The following is a 19,943-nucleotide window of genomic DNA, read 5'->3' on the forward strand; positions in this document are numbered from 1 at the left end:
AGCAGGGGCTGACGTGCCCAACCTCCCCACCCCCACCAGGGAACAGGGCACCGGAGGCTGCAGGGGCCAGCCCAGCTCCTGCTCCTTGTTACCTGGGGCACTGCCACTGCTTGAGGCCACCCTGCTCTGTGGGATGGCACCGCGGGACTTGGGGACAAGCTCACCCCCAGGGACACCCCTGCCAAGGGCTGACCCCCAGAGCCCTTCCCAAGTGCAGTTCTTGACTTTAATTTGCATTATCCCCCTTTTCATTATTTATTGGTAAAATGTAATTACTGTATCCTTCACAAACCTTAATTAAAGATGAAAAACAGTCCTGACAAGTAAATTGGTTTTTTTTTTTTCCCCTTGGTCTCCATTAAATTAAGACTCAAGTGTTACTGGAAGTGTTTAATATCACAACACATTTAACTAAAGGCTGCTTTGTAATAAATAAATCACCGAAGACAATGCGGGAGCTTTCTTCTCCTGAAGGCTTCTCTTACAATAGGGTTTCATTTTCCAGCTGGGAAATGCACTGAAAGTTTCTTCTTCCTCCGTAACACCTTTTCCACCAATGGAAAAATTCCATCAGAAGTGTCGCATGAAGCTGTGGGCATCGAGGTTGGCTGGCAGAACTCGCCCAGCCCAAGCTCTCACCGCGCTGGTATTAGGAGGAAACCCACAACAAAGCTCCACCAGCACCAAGCAACCCCATCATCTCCTCTGCGTGGTGACGGGCGAACACGGCTCCTCTGTGCTGTGAAGATTTGGCAGTCCTGGAATTTGGCCCTGCAAAGGTACTCCCCCAAAACACCCCTGAACAGCAAGACACAGCCGCTACGAAGATCTCTTCTGCAAGCTGGCTGGTGGGTACCCGCATCAGGGCTCCCTGCATCACAGCTCCCAGACCAGAGCCAGCGAAAGAAATCCAGAGGCCATCACAAATTTGGAACATTTATTTATGCAACTGATTTTCTTAAAAGGAAAGAAAGCCAAAAATAATAATAATTAAATAAAAAAAAAAAACAGTTGACAACAGCTGGATGTGCGTGGTACAATCCACATCAGATGTGTCCCTCCTTCGCCATCCCTCCCTTGGTCCCACCGTACTGTCCTCCCCCATGGTGGGGCTGCCCCATGGTACCAGTCCCTTCAGCAGCAGCTCTTGGATACTGCCAGCTTTTGGGGTCACTTTTTTCTGCATATAGACAAAATCTTTCCGATGTGGTGTTTTTCTTGGGGTTTAAATTTTTTATTTTTTTCTCGTTGTTTTGGGTTTATTTTTTAAAAAAAGCACCACTCCAATCTGTAATACCAATAAACATTATCCATCTTAAGAACAGTATTTATATTTTTTATATATATTTCTATATATATATTTCTATGTACAGGATGTCCTTGCCTCATGTCATGTGAGCATCTCAGTAGGAGCTGGAGATCAGTTAGCTTTTGCAGCACTTAGATTTCAAAGTCTGCCCTTCATAAAAGATGCCCTAAAAACCCAGAGACGTCCAGCAAGGAGATATAAAAAAAAAAAAATAATCTTGCTTTTAAAACATATATACAACTCTTCCAGTCTCTGCTGTGTCTTTAGGACTAAATGGGGTTTTTCAATTTTCCTTTTTCTTCTTTCTGTCAACACTTTACCTGTGAAGCACTGCAGGATGCTCCCTCCCTCTGGACCAGAGATAGGATGCAGGTGGTCTAGGCTCCCGCAGGGTCTGGGATGAAGCAGCAGCATCCCTCCAGGCTCCAGGGCTGAACACTGCCAACATCATCCCATTCCCAGGAATTTCAGAGGCTCAGCTCAGCCATTTTCATACAGAACCAAAAAAATTCTGCACCCTGGGACCTCTCTGCACCCACCACACAGCACCTTCCCTGCAGCGCCCTGGGACAGCATGGACACGTCTACAGAGAGATGAAGACTGGGAGAAGGACACTGATCTACTCTAAATCAAGGCTTGCAAGGAGAGTACTGGTGTTACCAGGTACTGGTGTAACTGGACCATTTTGCAGGCTCCGGTGGGATAAAAAGACTATTTGGTCACCAGACAGAATGGGCACATGGCACGCATGGGAAGAAGGGCAATAATGATGTATAGCCCTTGCATTAAGTTACTGTCAGGCCATGTGGATCACTCGGTGAGCACAGGGGAAAGCCAAGTGTCTGGGCAAAACCTCCTGATGCTGATGAAATCCCCATCGCCACGCCTGGGCGTTTGCAAGGCAGCGAGGGGAACATCCTCCGGGGTGAAGAGAGGGCAAAGATTTATCTCCTTGCTCTCCTCCACCCTTGGAAGGTGGATGGTGGATAGAAATACCTCTGGGTTTGCTCACACAGGGCACAGCCATTTTGGCTCTGCAGCCTTCATGCTGCAGCTCGGTCCAGCCAAACGGTGTCTTCCAAAGAAAGCTTTCGTGGTACGGATCCAAACACAACTCCCTGGGGAGAGGGACCCCAGCCTCCAAGCAAGCAGGGCGGGGAAGCTTCCCTGCCCCAGGCACATGGGGCTGATGGATGGGGAGCATGGAGGATGGGGGGATGAAGGATGTGGGACAGGATGAAGGATGGGGTTCCCACATGCAACCTCCAGCGTATTGAGGACCATTTCTCATCTGTTCTGCTCCATCCCCCCAAAAAATGACTCTGAAGGGTTCTGTCCGGCCCTCAACACAGAAGCAACCTCCTCTTGGTTCCTCGAGTCTCCAAAGCAGACCCCAGACCTGCATCCCTCTGGCTGCGCCTTCTTGAGGCCATTTGCAGGGAGAGAAAACCCTGACCGCAGCTTTATTACAACCAGGCTGTAAGCAAAAACCCCTGTAATAATCACATCAGAAAAAGTGACATCTCACACCCGCCTGCAGCAGGATGAAGCCAAGAAAGTATCAGGTACCTTCAATCACCAGCCCCATATGCTTGTCCCTGCCTGGGTGGCACCAGGGGCATGGGGACCTCCCCGTGCCCAGCCCTGAAGAGCTGCCATGGCTCTGGGCTTCAGCACGGCTTGCCCCGCAACAACGCCATCACCAAACCCATCACCAAACCCACCGTCCCGCCTCACCAGCCCCAGCAAAAGCTGAGCAGCATCGATGGACAACTGCCCCGGGTGGCATCCAGGAGCCACATGGGATGGACCCAAACACTGAGGATTTTACTTCTGGGCGCCGAAGGTGGTCTCATATGCAGCAATGCAAATGCACAAGGGAAGGGTTAAAAACAGACTTGTGGGCTGGTGCCTTTGGGTCAGCCCAGGAGGAATTAATTGCTACAGATGGAGAAGATGGTGTGGAGATGCCGGGGAACCATCACTTGAAAACCTTGCAAAGGCACCAGGAGGGCTCTGGGTCGGTCCCTGCAGAGGGACATTGCCTGCCCAGTGCCCCCCACCCCGCAGCCTGAGCCCAGGCAGCCACTAAGCCCTGCCCGCCCACCTCCCACCCCCCATCCCTGCTCTGTCCAGGGCTGGATACACAAAGGGTCACAACTCACAGAACTAAAAAAAGCGAAGATCAAACTCATGGTGTGAACGGGCAGAAACTCAAGAGCTCCTCTCAGGCAAAACCTGCCAGCAGCCGTCTGGGCTCCTCGGAAGAGCAGCTCCAATTCCACGCACAATTGAAAAAGCAACATCTCTTCTCCAAATATCCATCCTTCCCTGCTGGGAAATGGCCTTGGCTCCTTCTGTCCTCCTCCTCCCCTCCCTGGCCTCCTCTCCAGCTGCTTTAGAGATGCCCAGGCAGCACCGCAGGGCCACATCCTGCACACACCGACCCACGGCCGTGACTCAAAGCAATGCAGGGACTGGACGAGTTGTGACATCCATCCTGTGGCCACTCGGACACGCTCGGGGCAGGAAGAAAAGATGGAGAGCGGAGGATGAAGATGGGGAGCAGCTGACACATCCCCACATCCTTGCGTTTTTCTTGATCTGATGGGTTTTCTCATTGGGTCCTTTGCTGCTTCCCTCCTCATCGTCAGCACTAACACAACATCTGAGTGCGAAATGCACAGTTGGCATGACCCCTGCGCAAGCCCTTGCCGCCCCTCACCGGGCAAGGTGCTATCTGGTCTCCAGGGACTCCAGATATTCCAGTGCTATGTCGTAGCAGAAATGATACTGCTCCTGTTTGGAGAGAGAAGAGAGGACGCTATGACTCAGAGCAAACGAGCTCCCAAAACTACCCCTACTCAATTCCACAGCCCTAAGGAAAAGCCTATGGGGGGCTCCTATGGGATGAACACAGGCGTCACCCCTCGCTGGGGGCTGCCTCCCCCTCTTGGCCCCTCTGACAGCCCCGCTGAAGCAAAAGCCAGGAGAAAATCTGTTTCTGGCAAACGACACCCGTTGCTGGGGAGGGGGGATGAACCATCCTCCGGATCCAAAGGCACCGCACGCGCCGGATTTCCTGCATTTCTGGGGCACATGGCACCTTTGCCTCCCCCGAAGGACAGACAAGGACTGCGATTTCCCCTTCCCGCGGAAATATGGTTTATTCACTGCACCAGGGTACAAACCGGGCAGCACCAGTGCAGGGCTCCACCGACCAGCCTCACCCATGTCCGACCATGACCCCCCACACACAGCGACTGACACGCGTTAACCTGATGGTGGCAGAGCTGTGGGAATGATGGGCTCTGGGGTCAGAGGCGTCTGAAATAAAATCCCAGGCATGATATCAAGGGGAGTTTTTATTTCTGAGTTCAGCAGAGGCTGCTAACAGGAAGCATGTCCAGGCAAGCACCCATGGTCCAGCTGCGGGATTACCGGAGACACCCTGCCCTGGCTGCCAGGACATTCCTCAGCACAAATTCTCTTGCTGCAGATTAAAAAAATGCCATTTTCCATCCCTAGCAGGAATTTGGTCTGGGCGTTTGCTTTGCATGGGCGGGAGGATAGAGATGCAAAGGAAAGTCCCGGCAGCTCTCACTTCCAAAAATCCAAATTTTCCAAGGGAAATGCCAAACAAATGAGCATTTTGGTGCTCAGGTCAAAGTCTGACCTGCCTGCAATGGCTGAGCTAGAGCCAAGGGGTGCAAGTGGGAAAGCTCGTCTCCGATCCTGCAGCAGGACCAGGCTCGCTCTGCCACCCTTCCCCTTTCCCAAGACAGCTACGGACTGTGTCAGCATCTTCCCATCCTTTGCTCTCCCTCTAGCTGGCTCCCCAGCTGCACAAAGGGAAAGCCCCGTGTGCCCGGTTCCTGGTTTTATAGCAAAAAAATCACTGAAATCGGGCTTGCGAAGGCAGCCTCATCCATCCTTGGGCTCCTTTACGTGATCTGTTCTTGTGCTCTCCTGTCCTCGTACAACTCGCAGCCCAGAAAACTGCAGTGGAGCTCAGACCTTGGAAGTGACCATCCGCATGAGATGTTGCTCCTCGGAGCATCCAACAAGCAAAACCAGCCAGAGCGGGGAAAAGAAACCAACTATATCAAGTTTCTGATGCTGCTGCAAGTGCTGGGACATCAGGTGGGAGCATTCCAGGTGCAACAGCAGGGAGGGAAAGGGGAGAGCTTATCTCCCCAAATCCCCAGCAGCAGCACAAGGATTGCAGCTTGACCACCAGCATGAAAATCCTGTTATTCCCCACACAGGTGGGCAGCTGCTCAGGGAGTGGGCAGCGGGGAAGGGCTTCAAAGCAAGGAAGCTGCGACAGCTTAGATTAAAAGCACATAATGCTTTCTAGATTAAGAAAAGGGATTGCTTTCATTTATCATCATATAAAAATAAAGCCCACAGGCAAACAGAGGAGGAGGATGCACAGGCAACAGGAAACTGCTACGTGCTGGCTGCTCTCTGCTGGGCTGTGGCTCTTTATACCAGGCGAGGATCTGGCCCCCCAGTGACTCCAGTAGATTGGGATTCCCAGAATAGACGGTTCAGGTTCATTTGAGGCTGGAGGATGCTTGTGCCCTGATGTGAAACGTTGCCTTTTTTTAATACCTTTGCAATTTAGCCCAATGGGTCCTGGTGGCTTCATGCTTGTCACATCATCTTTCCATTATCTGCATCCATTCCTCCCTCACCTTCTCCTCCACTTTAATTCCTAATGCAAATCACATCCCCTCCTCGAAACCATTTCATTTTGTAACTTAGGGATTTTAAATCCAAATAGGGTAAACGTTTCCAGCTGATCTGCTTTTAAAATATTATGAGGCACCTGGATTTCTCCACCACGGGGATGACCACGCATCTGCTTCATCCCCTGTCCCCTGATTGAGGGCCTGAAATAGGGCACGGGCTTTTCACCCTGACCCGCTGCCACCTCCAGCCTCCTCACCGTGAAATGTGAGTCCATTGCTGCTCCCAGCAGCTTGTCCACTAATTAATTTCACTCAAAATAGAGTTCCCTTTTGTATTTCCAACAGGAATTTGTCTGACTTCACCTCAGAGCTCTCGGCACCACAAACCCTCCAAAGAACTACAATTACATCCTGTGAATTAATGTGAACCTGCCTTATTACCCCTGGGAAGGACTGCCAACAAGCCCGGCGCCGACACCAAGGGCATGTCGGCACAGCGAGATGAAGGCAAGCCCAAGGCTGCTTTCAAGAGCTGCTGTCTCACCTCCCCGCCCGCCCCAGCCCGCGGCACGGTGCTGGCACACTCCCCGAGACACATTCTGCATGAGGATGCCCGTAACGCGAATTAGGATTTGGGATGGAAAAGGAGGTCTTCTGGGAGGTGGGCATCCCCCAGCACCTCTCCCCTCTGCTGGAGGGATGCACCGGCAGCCAGGGCGGACGCTGGCGGTGCCTGCTGCTTACCAAGGTCTCTACCATGTTTGGCTTGTAGTTGCGGAGGGTCTTTGCAGCATAGAAAACATCTGCCATGTTGTGACACTTGATCATCTCCAGGATCATGGTGGAGGCACAGAATGTGCCGCTCCGGCCACCTCCGTTCCTGGTGGGAGAAACACACGTGTCAGTGGTGAGAAGGTGGCATTAGAGCATCTTCCTGCTCCCTCTAATTTCTCCTTCCTCTACCCACCCCTGCATCCCAGGAGATGTTCCAGAGCAGAGGCTCGTACCCCACAGACCTTCCAAACTGGAGGACCTGAAACAGAGCCACGTGGCTGCAGGAGCTGTGATCCTGCCCTCCAGTCCCCACAAGAGCCACAACAGAGCATGAAAACACCTTTTTGGACCATCAAGGCTGGGTCTTGGACATCTGGACTCAGTTTCCAGCCCTGCCATGGACCAATTCCTCATGTGACCTTGAGGAAACCACTGTGACCCTCTACCATCCTCTTGCATCTGCAGGGTGACCCTGGGCTGGTGAGCTGTTGGGTAGCGCTGGCTGGAGGAAGGTCTGACCCAGCACACAGCTCGCTGGATGCCTCCCCCATCCTGGGCTGAAACCATCCCGCACCACCACGTCTGATCCCTGGCAGCAAAGGGGAGCGGGGAGGGGAGGAGAGAACATGGTGCCAGTGTTGTAAAAGCACGTTCTCAAATTATCCTTCCCTTAATGAAGACGGACGAGGCTGTTAATTAATTTTTGATTAAAGGCTCTCCTGCTGTCTGTACCAATCTGCGAACATGCTAGGTCCCATTCGAGGAGAGCATGCACGGGGGGGTGTGTGTGAGCCCAGCCCAGCTGGGAGGAGGGGGATGAAGAGCACGTCCACCTCGATGAGAAGCAAGCGGTGGGAGCTGCACAGCTCCTGCCACATCCCTTTGGAGCCCGTCACGCACGGGATGTGGTGAGGGGGCTGGGATCCGCTGCAAGGCAGGCGCTGGTGTGAATGGCAGGGCTGCTGAGCATCCATCTCGGGGAGCAGGTTTGACATGGTGACCACAAGGTGCCTCACCCAAAACCCACGTTGTGGGAGAGGCAGCACTATCTGGGGACAAAGCCATCCCGGTGAGGGCTTTTTTAGAGGATTTCCAAGAACTGTGGACAGGTAAACTGGTGGCATCTCCCCCCCCACCACAGCCCGCTCCTCCCCAGCTGACACTCACAGGCAGTGCACCACGGTCCTGCCATCGCCGCTTTCTTTCTGCCACCTCTCCACTTGGGCCAGGAGGTGCAAGAAGGACTTCTTGGAGTCTGGGGTGTCCCGATATGCCGACCACCGCAGGTACTGGAAGTGTCGGACCATCAGGTGCCCCTCCTGCAACTAGAAAAACAAACCTCATCAGCTTGAACCCATGGTCTGCCCTCATTTGCCTCCACTGGAGGTGTGATGGAGGACAAGAGAGGTTTGCCACGCATCGATAGTAGAGGAAGAGAGGAAAACCCTTTCCCGATGCTTTAAGATGGTGGTTCAGCCCTTTCCTCTGCAGCTCGCACTTGTTCCACCTCCCCATCCCACCCAGGGGAAGCTCCACTGACACGGTTTATCCTAACTGACAGCATCTTGGGCTGTCTGTCACCCAAGCCCTGTTACCAGACCCCTTAGCCTCCCCAAGGCTTCTCCATCACATCCTCGTCTTGCACGCAGAAGTTCCCAGGCGATGTGGTTTTGTTGTGTTTGCTCTAAACCAGGAGGCTGATGAGAAGCTGCCAACCACAGAGGCGGGAAGCGGTGGAAGTACGCCTTAATACCCTGGTAATCTGGTTAGTTTTGAAACCTAATCTGGTTAGCAGGCTCCAGGAGGAAAATTACGTCCGTAAAGCTAAATGAGGCCAGGCTTTAGCCAGGCAGATGTGGGGCTCTTGCTCCAAAGTGCTCAGGGCACCAGAAGTACCTGATGGGATGAAACCACAGGTCACACACCCCAGCCGCATCTCAGGGCTTCGTGGCACGCATGTCAGGAGCGTTGAAGGAGAAAAGGATGCAAATGGGGGATCCTCAGCTCTGGAGGGCTCCATCCACCCAGTTTCAGATGCCTGATGAGCAGGATGAGCACCAAAGCACCTCCAGCCAGCAGGCGTTCCCGTGGCTCTGCAGGGAGTCCCGCCTGGGGAGGGCATCGAGGGCATTTGGTGCCCACTCCAACCAGCACACCCCACCCGCACGGGGGCTTCCCTGAACCTTTTCGGGAGTCGGTGATGTGGCTGGGACGGGCTGACCTCCCCGGGCTTGTCGCTGCTTCCAGCTGGAAGCCAGGAAGACAGAGGGAAAAGGTGAAACAAAAAAGTGAAGTTAAACAGGAGAAAACCCCCTCTGACAGCCGTGAAGGAAAGCTCTGGGATGCGTTCTGAAGCTCAGGTGAAAGCTCTGTCTGGCTCTGGAGGACTTCTGACACCCCACAACGCCCAGCTCCCCTCCAGACAGCGAGACTTGTCAAGAAGCGGCTCCAGACGTTTACCAGCACTCCTCCAGCGATCTGCTCCCTGGGGAAGTCTCTTCTTAGATGCAGAGATTTCACTCGCACTGCATTTTAATTTAGCACAGAGTTATGTTCTACCACCTGAGAGCAAAGCACATTTTTTTTTTATGTTGACACCCAGGAAATGCCAGATGCTCCCACTGGGAGCTCAAACCAAAACCTTCTTTGTTTTAAGAGTCCAGATAATCAGGATTTATCTTCTCTGACCCCAGGTCCCGGGCCAAAGCGCCCTTCCCAGCCAGGCCACCAGCCAAGCCGTACACTCTCTTCCAAGCTCTCTAATTCCCATCTGCCCAGTGACCTCCAGTAGGACGCTGGGCTCAGCCTCTTGGCAACCCTTGGGAGATTTAAGGATCTCAAGAATGCCGCCTCTTCCCATCTGGCTTTTGCAGTTAAACCAGCTTTCTTTTCTGCATATTCTACGCCCAGGTGCGCTGTTCATCGCTGTCCCTTCCCGCTTGCACTACGTTTCTCCTTGTTCGAAGGCAAGCTGAACCAGCCAAGCGCCAATGCAGCAAGGACAACAGGTGAAAACCCGCGTGGATCTTCTCGCCCTGCAGAAAAAGGTCTCTGCTGGTCCCCGGGGAGCTGCCGTGCCCATGTGGGGAGTCTCCATCCTGTGATATGTACGTGGCAGGGCAGAGATGGACCTCCAGGCAGGATGAGAAAAGTCTTCTTACAGAGTTATCTAAAATCCCGCAGGGAGCTGTGAACTCCGGAAAGGTTGGATGGAGCCAACGACAATTTTACAGCCACCATTCTGCCACGAGGAAGGCTGGGCCTGCATCCTCTGGAGGAGCTGGGCTGGGCTGCAGAAGACACCAGCATCTACAGCACCACTCAGTCAGTTTATATGGAAAATTACTCGGCCAAGCAATGACAAGCTCTGGGACAGCGTGGCCTCACTAGCTGTATCATCCTTTTGGCTCTCCAAAGGTCTCTGTTCACATAAAGCAGCTCTTCCTCAATGCAGAGGCTGACAAAAGCGATCCACCCCCTGCACAGGCGCTCCCCCAGCCCTGACCCCTGCACTGGGAGATGCCTGGGGGGCACCTGGGCGCACACACAGGCATGCACGGAGCCCCCCAACCACCCTTCACTGACACGAAGCCAGAGGAGAGACCCTCACCCGTGTGATGTTCTGGACTCGGAAGAGACGGGACACAATGTCCTCATCCGCCGCTCCGGAAACGTACTCCACCTCCATGGGGCCGTACTGCTGGAGCCCCGGCTCAGGCCAGTACTGCAAACAGGGCTGCGGAGAGAAGAACAGCTCACCAGGACTGGGAACGCGTACAGGGACACGGGGAAATGGCATCATGCATCACAGGCAACGTGGAGTGGAACAGAGCAGTTGGTACCGGACACCGAGGGGCTGTTGGCACAGGGGGTGGCCCCAAGATGGGACACTGGACCCATGATGCTGTTGCTCACTCAGGACCCATGGCACACTGATGGATGGAGGATCCTTCAGCTTGTTGTGGGATCAAAGCTGAAAGGTCAGGTCCACCCCCCAGGATCCACATAGCCCTCTCCCCACTGCACGAACAGAACAGCTGATGCTCCTGGAGATGGACCTTGGTGGTCCAGAATGGTGCAGGATGGACCCTGCCCCAGCAAGCAGAGACCTGACCCTGCACAATGACGGAGCAGGGCTTGGCTGCTCCAAGTCCACCCTGGAACCCCACTGGCTTTAGAAGCTGCTCTGCCATCAGCAACAGCAACGTGGGGTGACAGAGACCCTCGCCCCATGGCCAGAACATCCCACCAAGCCAAAGCCACCCCAGGCTGCAGCCCAGCAAAGGGCTGGGGAGTGACTCCTGCTCCGCCGCCGTGTGTCCAGCACGGCACTGATGGATGGCTTGGTCCAAGGGTCACGGATGCGATTGTTTTTACACCATGACAGCTGGGAAACCAGCATCGACACAAAATATATGATATTTGTCACCGCACTTTAACAGGGCATTTACCATTTCAGGTCATCTAACGGCTTGGGCCTAACTGCATGGCAAATGTCTTTGAGAAATAATTGGTTATTAATAGGGGCCATAAATCTCCACAATCTCCAAGCCTTCTAGACTCAGAACTATAATTTGGATATTAAAAATTCCTTCAGCAAGACACAAGTTCAAGTGAGGGATATACCCTCCAAGTCACCTTTCAGAGCTGCCTGCTATAAAGGCTGATTTATTACCTGTTGGTCCTAAACTGGTAAACATTTAAGATCCAGCTAAATATTCTAACACAGACATCCCTGAAGAATAGACATCCAGAGAGAGAGGGAGGGCTGACTAATGAAGAAAAATAGCAGAGCCCCGTCAGACCGTGCCAGGGGACAGCGGCCACTGCAGGGGATGGGGACCTGGGCGAGGATGGCACAGGAGCGGTGAGCTCCTGCGAGGCTGAAGGGCATTACTGGACTATGGAATGAAAGAACAGGATAAGAGAGAGAGGAATTAAATCAGTTTTGCCGTCTCCTTCCCCGCCGTGGTCCACTGCAGCTGGGCTCGGCTGGTGGCTGATGTCTGTGCTGCAGATGGGAGGCAGAGGGAGGGACAGTCAGACGGTGGCACTGCTGCAGGGCTGGGTTTTTGAGGGGGCACTTGGTCCCTAGCAGGTATCTCGGTGCACACGAGGGTAAACATGAATCCAGATGAAAAACACAGGTGGGAGCGAGCATCGGTCACCCTGCCCTAGCTGGACCTGCCCACTGCTGGGGCAAGGCAGCTGCTCTCCTCCGTAGCCACCCTGCTGGCAGAGCCCTTCCACCCTCCCACCTCCAACGCTGCACGCGGGGAAGCCAGGCAGGTCTGTCCTGTCGGGAGCAAAGCCCGCAAGGCTCCGGGCAGCCCCCGCTGCCAGCCAGGGCTCAATGCAGCAACGTGCCAAGGGTGGGACCTTGCTGGGACCAGAGAGCCTGCTCGCCCATGACAGAGCCACCCTTGGGTGCTGGGTCTGCACCAACACCCTCTGCTCCGGGCTTGCAGAGGCACAGAGAGGCACAGCCATCACCAGAGTCCCCTTCTCACACCTTCAGTCACACCGCCCTGCAGAGGGGCTGGCACTGAAAACAGAACGGAACAGTTCCTTCGGAAGGGCCCCACAAGGGTCCAGCATCTGGCCCAACTGCCTGAACAATTCAGGGCTGACCAAGGGTTAAAGCATCCCATTAAGGGCATGGTCCAAATGACAGGCATGGGGCATCACCCACCCCTCCAGAAAGCCTGTTCCAGGGTTTGACCACCCTCTCGGTAAAGAAATGCTTCCTAATGCCTGCTCTGACCCTCCCCTGATGCTGTAGAGAGCAATGAGGTTGCCTCCAGCCTTCTTCTCTCCAAACCAGACAAGCCCAGGGTCCTCCTCCGCTCCCCAGAGGACATGGCCCCCAGCCCCAGCACCAGCTCTCTTCACTCCTCTGGACGCATACAGCAAGGCTCATGGACAGAAACATTCCCGATGAAGTCGCAAATGTCACAAGGGCTAATCCAGAGAGGGGGATGTCACTTGTACCGAACCAGGTGTTGAAGACTTCTGGGCTTGTAACACTGTCTCCAGCGGTGAATACCCACGTCATTCCTCACTCAGATTTCCTAAGGCAGTGGTCTCCACAGTGGCACATGTGAGGCAATCCATCGAGATGCAGGAAGGAAAAATTTGAACTTCTATTTATTTTCATTCTATTTATCTTTTTCTCATCCAGAGAAGGTAGATTCTCAACACCAAATTACTTTTTTACAACATGTTGTAATGGGACAGGGAGCACCCACGAAAATCTCTCGTCCCACATGGAGACTTGCTGCTTATCTTGCAGCAAAGGGTTTAAAAGAGCTGTCGAACTTAAAGGAGTTTTATTTTACAAAAAGACAAGTGTTGCAAACTTGCTGATGACCAGTTGCTCTCAGTAGCATGCTACCTAGCTGATCTTGCCCAAAAAATAAACACACCTAATTTAAGGTGCCCTTTCAAGGTGAAGGTGCTGCTTGGACAGTAAGTGAGAAAAGTAACTTTGAAAAAGTGCTTTTTCAAATAAATTCATGCTATGGAAAAAGCATTTCCTAAAAAAAACCCAAAAGCAACACAGGCTGACACCAGGCAGATGGCCATTTACCAGCCAAGAAAACCCTTTGCATAAGCAGTGGATGGATTGAAAAGCAAGTACGGGGGTTTAATAAGCACAGCCGGCGATGCGCTTCTTCCATTTGCATCTCCACATCTGCGTGGGGAATTCTGTTCAGCAGAGACAGCCATTAAAACCAAGTATCAAAATAAACTGGACTTGGAATGAGCCCTTCCGATGGCTCTGTCGCAAAGTGCTAAACCAAAGTTTTCAAAACTAATGAAGCGTAGGCAATCACAGAGCCCCTGCTATAAAATACTGGTGTTATTAATGGTATTTTTTTTTTAGCAAGAGCAAAAAGGGAGGTTGACCATTAATACATTAAAACAAAAAAATGTCTCTAAATATTGTTCATCTTTATTGCTTGCTTTGTAAATTTATACTGCCTGTGTACACCTTACAGGGTACCTAATATATTAGTACAGGAGAACGTACGTATGGTTTATAAATATACGCAATATATATAAATAAATACCCATATATTGGAGGGGGGTGTATGCTCAAAAATCTTCTACTGATAGGAGTGTGCAATCAAAAAAATTCTCTTAAACAGCAGCCAGCAATGACAAGATGGACCTTTCCTTCCCACGACGCTCTCCAGGAAGACCCTCAGCCACAGTCCAGCTATTGCACTGACTGTCACAGAGTCATAGAAACATTTAGGTTGGACAAGACCTTTAAGATCATCAAGTCCAACCATCAACCAAACACCACCAAGCCCATCAAGTAAACCGCATCCCTAAGCACCACCATCTACACAGCTTTTAAAGACCCCCAGGGTTGGTGACCCCACCACGTCCCTGGGCAGCCTGTTCCAGTGCTTGACAATCCTTTTGGTGATGAAATTTTTCCTAATATCCAACCTAACTCTCCTCTGGCACAGCTTGAGGCCGTTTCCTTTGTTACCGTGTTTCTCCTCACATCCAGTAAAGCACGGAGATTCTCCTTAGCCATTTGTTTGTTGCTAATGCATTTATAGAAACACTTTTTATTGTCTTTTATGGCAGTAACCAGATTGAGTTCTAGCTGGGCTTTGGCCCTTCTAACTTTCAACCTGTCCAACCTCATGACATCCTTGTTGTCCTCCTGAGTCACCTGCCCCTTCTTCCCAGTGTCATAAGCCCTCTTCTTCCCTAAGTTCCAGGCAAAGCTCTCTGTTCAGCCAGGCTGGTCTTTCCCACTGGCTCGTCTTTCAGCACATGGGGACGGCCTGATCCTGTGCCTTGAAGAAAGACTTCCTTCTTGAAGCCTGTCCAGCCTTCCTGGAGCCCTTGGCCTTTGGGATGGCCCCCCAAGGGGCTCTGTCAGCCAGGTCCCTACAGATGCCACTGTCTGCCCCCAGGGAGTCCAAGGGAGCAGTTCTGCTGATCCCCTTCCTTACCGCTCCAAGAGTCAAAAAACTCTTATCTAAATTTCATGATTGCTGAGCCCCAGATAGCCTCCAACCATCACGTCACCCACCAGTTCTCCTCTTCTGGCAAACAGCAGGTCCAGCAGGATGTTTCCCTCACTGGCTCCCTCAGCAGCTGAGTCAGGGAGGTCTCTTCCACACGCTCCAGGAACCTCCTGGGCTGTTTCCTCTCCGCTGGATTGCATTTCCAGCAGACATCTGGGAAGTTGAAGTCCCCCGTGAGGACAAGAGCTAGCGATCGTGAGACTTCTCCCAGCTCCTTACAGAGTGTTTCATCAGTCTCTTCACCCTGGTTGGGTGGTCCATAACAGACCCTCACCAGGATATCTGCCTTGTTGGCCTCCCCCTGGTTCTTACCCAGGAACACTCAACCATCATCATCATCATCACTATCATCACTCGAACAACACCATCATCAAGCTCTGGGCAGCCCAATCAGTCCCAGCTGCTGGTGCTGGACGGGGCCTTCCAACGATGCTGGTCACACAAGTTTGCTCACTTCAGCGCGTCCACGGGCAGATGGCTTCATTAAACATGAGCCTGATATCAAAGCGACTCCTCGGAGTCAGCATACGAGCTTGGAAGCTCATTGGGGCCAGCTCTGCCTCCTCTCCCAGCAAACCTCCACAAGGAGGATGTCATCCCAGGACATCCCTCAATGCTCAGGGTCTGCTCAATGTCACCCCACAAAGGTCCTTTGGAGCACATGGCATTAGCTCAGCATGGAGGGACGCGTGGGCGCGCTCCATAGCTCTGCATGTGCTCAGCATATTTATATATATAAATAAATACCAGCTTATTTACACACCAGTCAGTACCGGTGCCGCATCCATCTGCATCCTGGTGACGAATGGTACAACTGCTGTTTTGGGTCATTTACATCGAGTATCTGATCTCAACTCATAAAATAAACCAGCTAATGAAGCCTTCTCCAGACATCCATTAAGAGTATGTAACGCTAATTTTATGTAAAAATCCAATAAGATTCCTCATTGAATTAACATTACAGACCTGTAGCAGACTTTTACATCCACTCTGCTGGCAGCAAAGGTGCTCGAGGCATCCCCCTGGGAGCAATGCACCGGGAGGGCGAAGCGAGGTGAGGCTAAGCATGGCCCCCGACTCCCTGGCTTCTGTCCCCTCTCCCCCAGGTGACACCCCTCCTCCAGCCTGGCAGACTTGCACATCCCACCACACCATAAAACCCGCAGGACCAGCTCCTTTACAGCAGGCTGATTTATAAAGCAGCCTTCACAAGCCACCGGTGCCCTCGGAAGATGAAAGCAGGAATCCCCTGTGCCTCAGTGTCCCCTTTGTAAAAGGAGGATAAAAACCAGTTATTTATAATGACAAGGTTATACTTGTCATCAACCTCGTATCTCCCTGGGTCATCCACAAAGATTAGGGTACAGGGAAGCAATGGCAACACAACACCAATGCAACACCGGGAGGCTGGTTTGCTGCTGAACGCATCTTTGGTTCCAGCTGGCCAGCCCTCTGCTTACAGGGGATAAATACTGGCTGCTGCAGCCAGTCCCGTCTCCCCTTGCAGAGAAGAAGGAGCTGAGCGAGCAAGGCAAGGGTGGCGGTACTGCCAAGGCGGTGGGGACAGAGCAGGACAAGGCCACCCGCGGGGCTGGTGCGGTCCCCAGGGCGGCAGCACTCACCCAGGCAGAGTTGGACTGGTTGAGCTGGTTGAGCATGACAATGGAGGTGCAGCCGTAGTCGTACACCAACCGCCAGAAGTCGGTGGTGGTGTTCTGCAGCGGGTGCAGGGTGACGATGAAGGCAGCGCTCTTGGTGTAGCTCTGCAGAGACGGAAGACAAGCACCATTAAGGACAGCGCTGAATTCATTGCTATCGCACCCCACAAAAAGCCAGGAGATGAGGGGCACCAAAGTCATCTCCGTGCTGGAGCAGAGCTGGCCTCCCTGGCACAGCCTCAGTCCCTCCATGCCCTGGTGCTGGGGAGATTCTGTAACACCAGGTCTGAGCCTTCCCTGCTCTCAGTCAGGATGAAAGTGCTGGCTCCCCGCTCTCACAGGGAAGGGCGGTTTGTACAACGACCAGGGAAAAGATGCCACCTTTGAGCCAAGAACAAGCAGAAGCCGTGGCTGCAAGGTGGCCCCAGCCCCCAGCTCTGGGCTGAATGAAACCATCACCCACAGCATCACCCCCCCCACAGTGCCCCAACACCGCTGGGCACCGAGAGCAGCGGAGACAAGCATTGACATGGGCTCAGTGTTTTTGGGGGGAGAAAAGGAAACCCCTAAGCAAAAGATCCCTAAAAACTACAAGAAAGAAAGGGGCCGGGGAGGGAGGGAAGATGATTATTGTATTTCTCATTTGTGCTTCGATCGAGATTTGTACCCTGGGCCATCCTGACACTGGCTTGCCAAGGGACTGGGAGCCCACAGCTTAGCTCAACGCTGCATCAATCAGACTTTTCAATTTACACACTTTAGCTCAAGCCTCTTCAGATACGGGAACAGAGCAGAAAATGTTCTGCGCCTGCGAATTAGCACAGCTCTCCGCTAACAGGGAGTCCCCTGGCTGCTGCAAAACCCCTCATTTAGCTCCTGGAAATGCCTTTACTGGACCTTTCCTCCTGCCCTGTCCATGGGGCGGTGGAGAGAGCTCTCCACCCTCGAGGAGGGCAACGGCAGCAGCAGGGCGAGGGGAGAGCTCACCAGGTGTGCAGCAGGTTTGCCATGGCACCGCAGACCTTGGGCACCACTGTAAATGACAGCAGCCGGCATGGAGCAACGCGGCTCCTCCAGCATCGGCACAGCGCTCGGCACCAGTGATGGGCAGCACAGACCAATTTAATCTGACAGATGGACAGAACGACTAAGCAAACCACTTTGGCACTTAAAGAAATTGAGACTTTTTTTATTTTCCCTCCTCAAAAGAAGGAAATGGGTTTTATCCCTTCAGCAAGAATTTCATCCAAAAGGCTTTTTCTGTCTATAAAAAAATTTTTATTCTCTGACCTTGTAGCAGAGATTAAGGGAGGCTCAGTGAGGTATAAAAATAAAATAGATATGCAAACAGCAAGCAAGCTGAAAACAAAGCTCCCATCCCACGGTAGCCAAAGCCTGCAGCCCAATGGGTGCAGCTCCTCCGCTTTACAAACTGCTTTTTGCTGCAAGAGCAAGTATCGGGGAGATGAGATCTGCACAAAGATGCAATGTGATAAATCACCCGTGGGGTAAAAATGCAGGGCTCAGCTGCGAGCAGGAGGGTTCAGGGAAGGTGCCCGGGGCGCAGCAGGGCTCAGCGCTGCCCGTGCAAAGCACCCCGGCTCGCTTCCAGGAGAGGAAAGTGGCTCTGGTGGCAAATGGCCCATCGCTCAGGGCGGACTCGGAGGCTGCAGCATCGTCTCTGCTCTGCGGTTGTCAGCAGGTAGGGCACAGCTTTGCTACTGCAGGTGCCCTTTCTGACTGCATGGGAGGGATGCACGGCGGTGCTGGGAGCAGCTCAGAGCCCCCTGGATTGCCCCGGGAGGATGCACACCAGAGCGCTGGCAGCACATGGGGCACCTTAATGCTACCAACCCCTCCTGTGCTCCACTATCACCACAAAATAAATGAAGACCCTTTGCACACAGCTCGTGAGAGCAGGTGAAAAGCTCTTTCGAGACAAACAAGATGCTGCTATACAAAAGGGGTGAAGCACCCCGCTACACCAGTCCCAGCCCTTCCTCCCCACCCCCACAGCTGCCACGTGCCTTGACGCCCTTGCACAGAACGAGGCCACAAAATTCAAACCGAGTGGGGTTTTGCTGTGAAAAGCAGCCCAAGACAGGGGAAGCCAGCCCCTCCCCCCCCCCCCCACGCTCACATCAGTTAAGGCCGCGTTGATGTAGTTGTTGCTGTCTCCATCCACGGAGATGAGGAAGGGAAGGCATCGGTCGGGCGGCAGGACGTCCATGCTGCGGTTCCTCTCCCGGTTGCGGGGCAGGAGGGCAATGCTGCACTCCTCCACGTCCAGGTGGGGAGTCACCGAGTTGAGGGTCTGCAGGCACAGGTGCTCCCCTCAGCTCCCCTCCTGCCTCCACCGGGGCCAAATCCCCTGCCTGCTGCTCGCCACAGCCTGCTGCTGCAGGCAGCGGTGGGCACTGGGAGGGTGAGGAGCAAGGGGGTGTTTCTGCGGGGGGATGCAGAGGTTTTGGGGCCGCTCACCTGGAACTCCTCCCGCAGCTGCGAGGAGTTGCTCTGCGGCTCTATCCTCACCATCTCCTTGTAGGTGGGCTTGAACTCGCTGGCAGGGATGCTGGTCTCCCCGCACAGGCAGGCTTCCAGGATGGCGTCGTGAATGAAGACGTACTGCTCCTTTCAGGGGGGAGGGGAGAGGGCTGAGCCTCCGCAACATGCTGGTGACAGCGGCCCCCACATGTCCCCAGCTGTCCCTGACACCCGCTCACCTCCGTCTGTATCATGTTGATCCTCCGTGAGCACAGGGTCTTCACGCAGTTGTAGATGTCCACAACACCCTCGCACTCAGCCATGTCCAACATAACGTCCAGGACGATGTAGCAGCCTGTTCTCCCCGTACCAGCACTGGGGATGGAGGAGGAAAACACAGCAAACACTCCCAGTCTGCACAGCATCCACATGCAGCCCAAGATGCCAGAGGGCACAGAGCAAGGTCTGTGTGCGTGAGGGCTCGAGGTACGGTCCCCGCCTATGAACGTGGGGGCAGCGGGGGTCCAGGCAGGGCAGCCAGGACCTCACACACCTTCGGAACCGAAGCCCAGTTTTGCCTTAAACCACCTGCCCAGACACACCCCTGCAGCGGCTGGGGGTTGTGCCGTGGTCAGGCTGTGGGCACCCACGCCTGCGGTGCATTTTTACCGTAGGACAGCAAACCACGTGCTTTTTTGCAACAAAAGCTGCAGCTAAACCACCAGAGTGCTGACAGTCCTCCAGGACGCCCTGCCCAAAAGGGGTGAGGAGGATGCTCAGTACCAAGCCCCAGGAGTACAGGGAGGCACCCCTGGCACACAGTGGGTCCAAATCCCCCCCAGGGGAGACCCTCAGGTTAAGGCTGAGCCCAGCAGGATGCCCAGAGCCAGACAACCCAGCAGCTCCCAAATCCTGGCATGCTTGGACTTACAGCGGAAGACCTCTCAATGCTGCAAGCCCCCCGCG

At 53.5% G+C, this 19,943-nt stretch overlaps 1 protein-coding gene across 4 annotated transcripts in view; it reads right to left on the reverse strand.

The window, feature by feature from the left end:
- Positions 1-922: 922 nt before the first annotated feature.
- Positions 923-19,943, reverse strand: part of PTPRU (protein tyrosine phosphatase receptor type U) — a 71,026-nt gene continuing 52,005 nt past the window's right edge. For all 4 annotated transcript variants that reach the window (XM_080377913.1, XM_080377912.1, XM_080377915.1 and 1 more), the window contains 8 exons: positions 19,217-19,352; positions 18,975-19,124; positions 18,634-18,807; positions 16,458-16,598; positions 10,392-10,517; positions 7,949-8,106; positions 6,752-6,887; positions 923-4,109 (listed from right to left, as the gene is read on the reverse strand). In XM_080377913.1, coding sequence (XP_080234039.1) covers positions 4,047-4,109; positions 6,752-6,887; positions 7,949-8,106; positions 10,392-10,517; positions 16,458-16,598; positions 18,634-18,807; positions 18,975-19,124; positions 19,217-19,352 — 1,084 coding nt within the window. In that variant the 3' untranslated portion in view covers positions 923-4,046. The remainder of the gene's footprint in view (positions 4,110-6,751; positions 6,888-7,948; positions 8,107-10,391; positions 10,518-16,457; positions 16,599-18,633; positions 18,808-18,974; positions 19,125-19,216; positions 19,353-19,943) is intronic.

Source organism: Falco punctatus, assembly GCF_963210335.1.
Source record: "Falco punctatus genome assembly, chromosome: 3".
Taxonomy (NCBI): Eukaryota; Metazoa; Chordata; class Aves; order Falconiformes; family Falconidae; genus Falco; species Falco punctatus.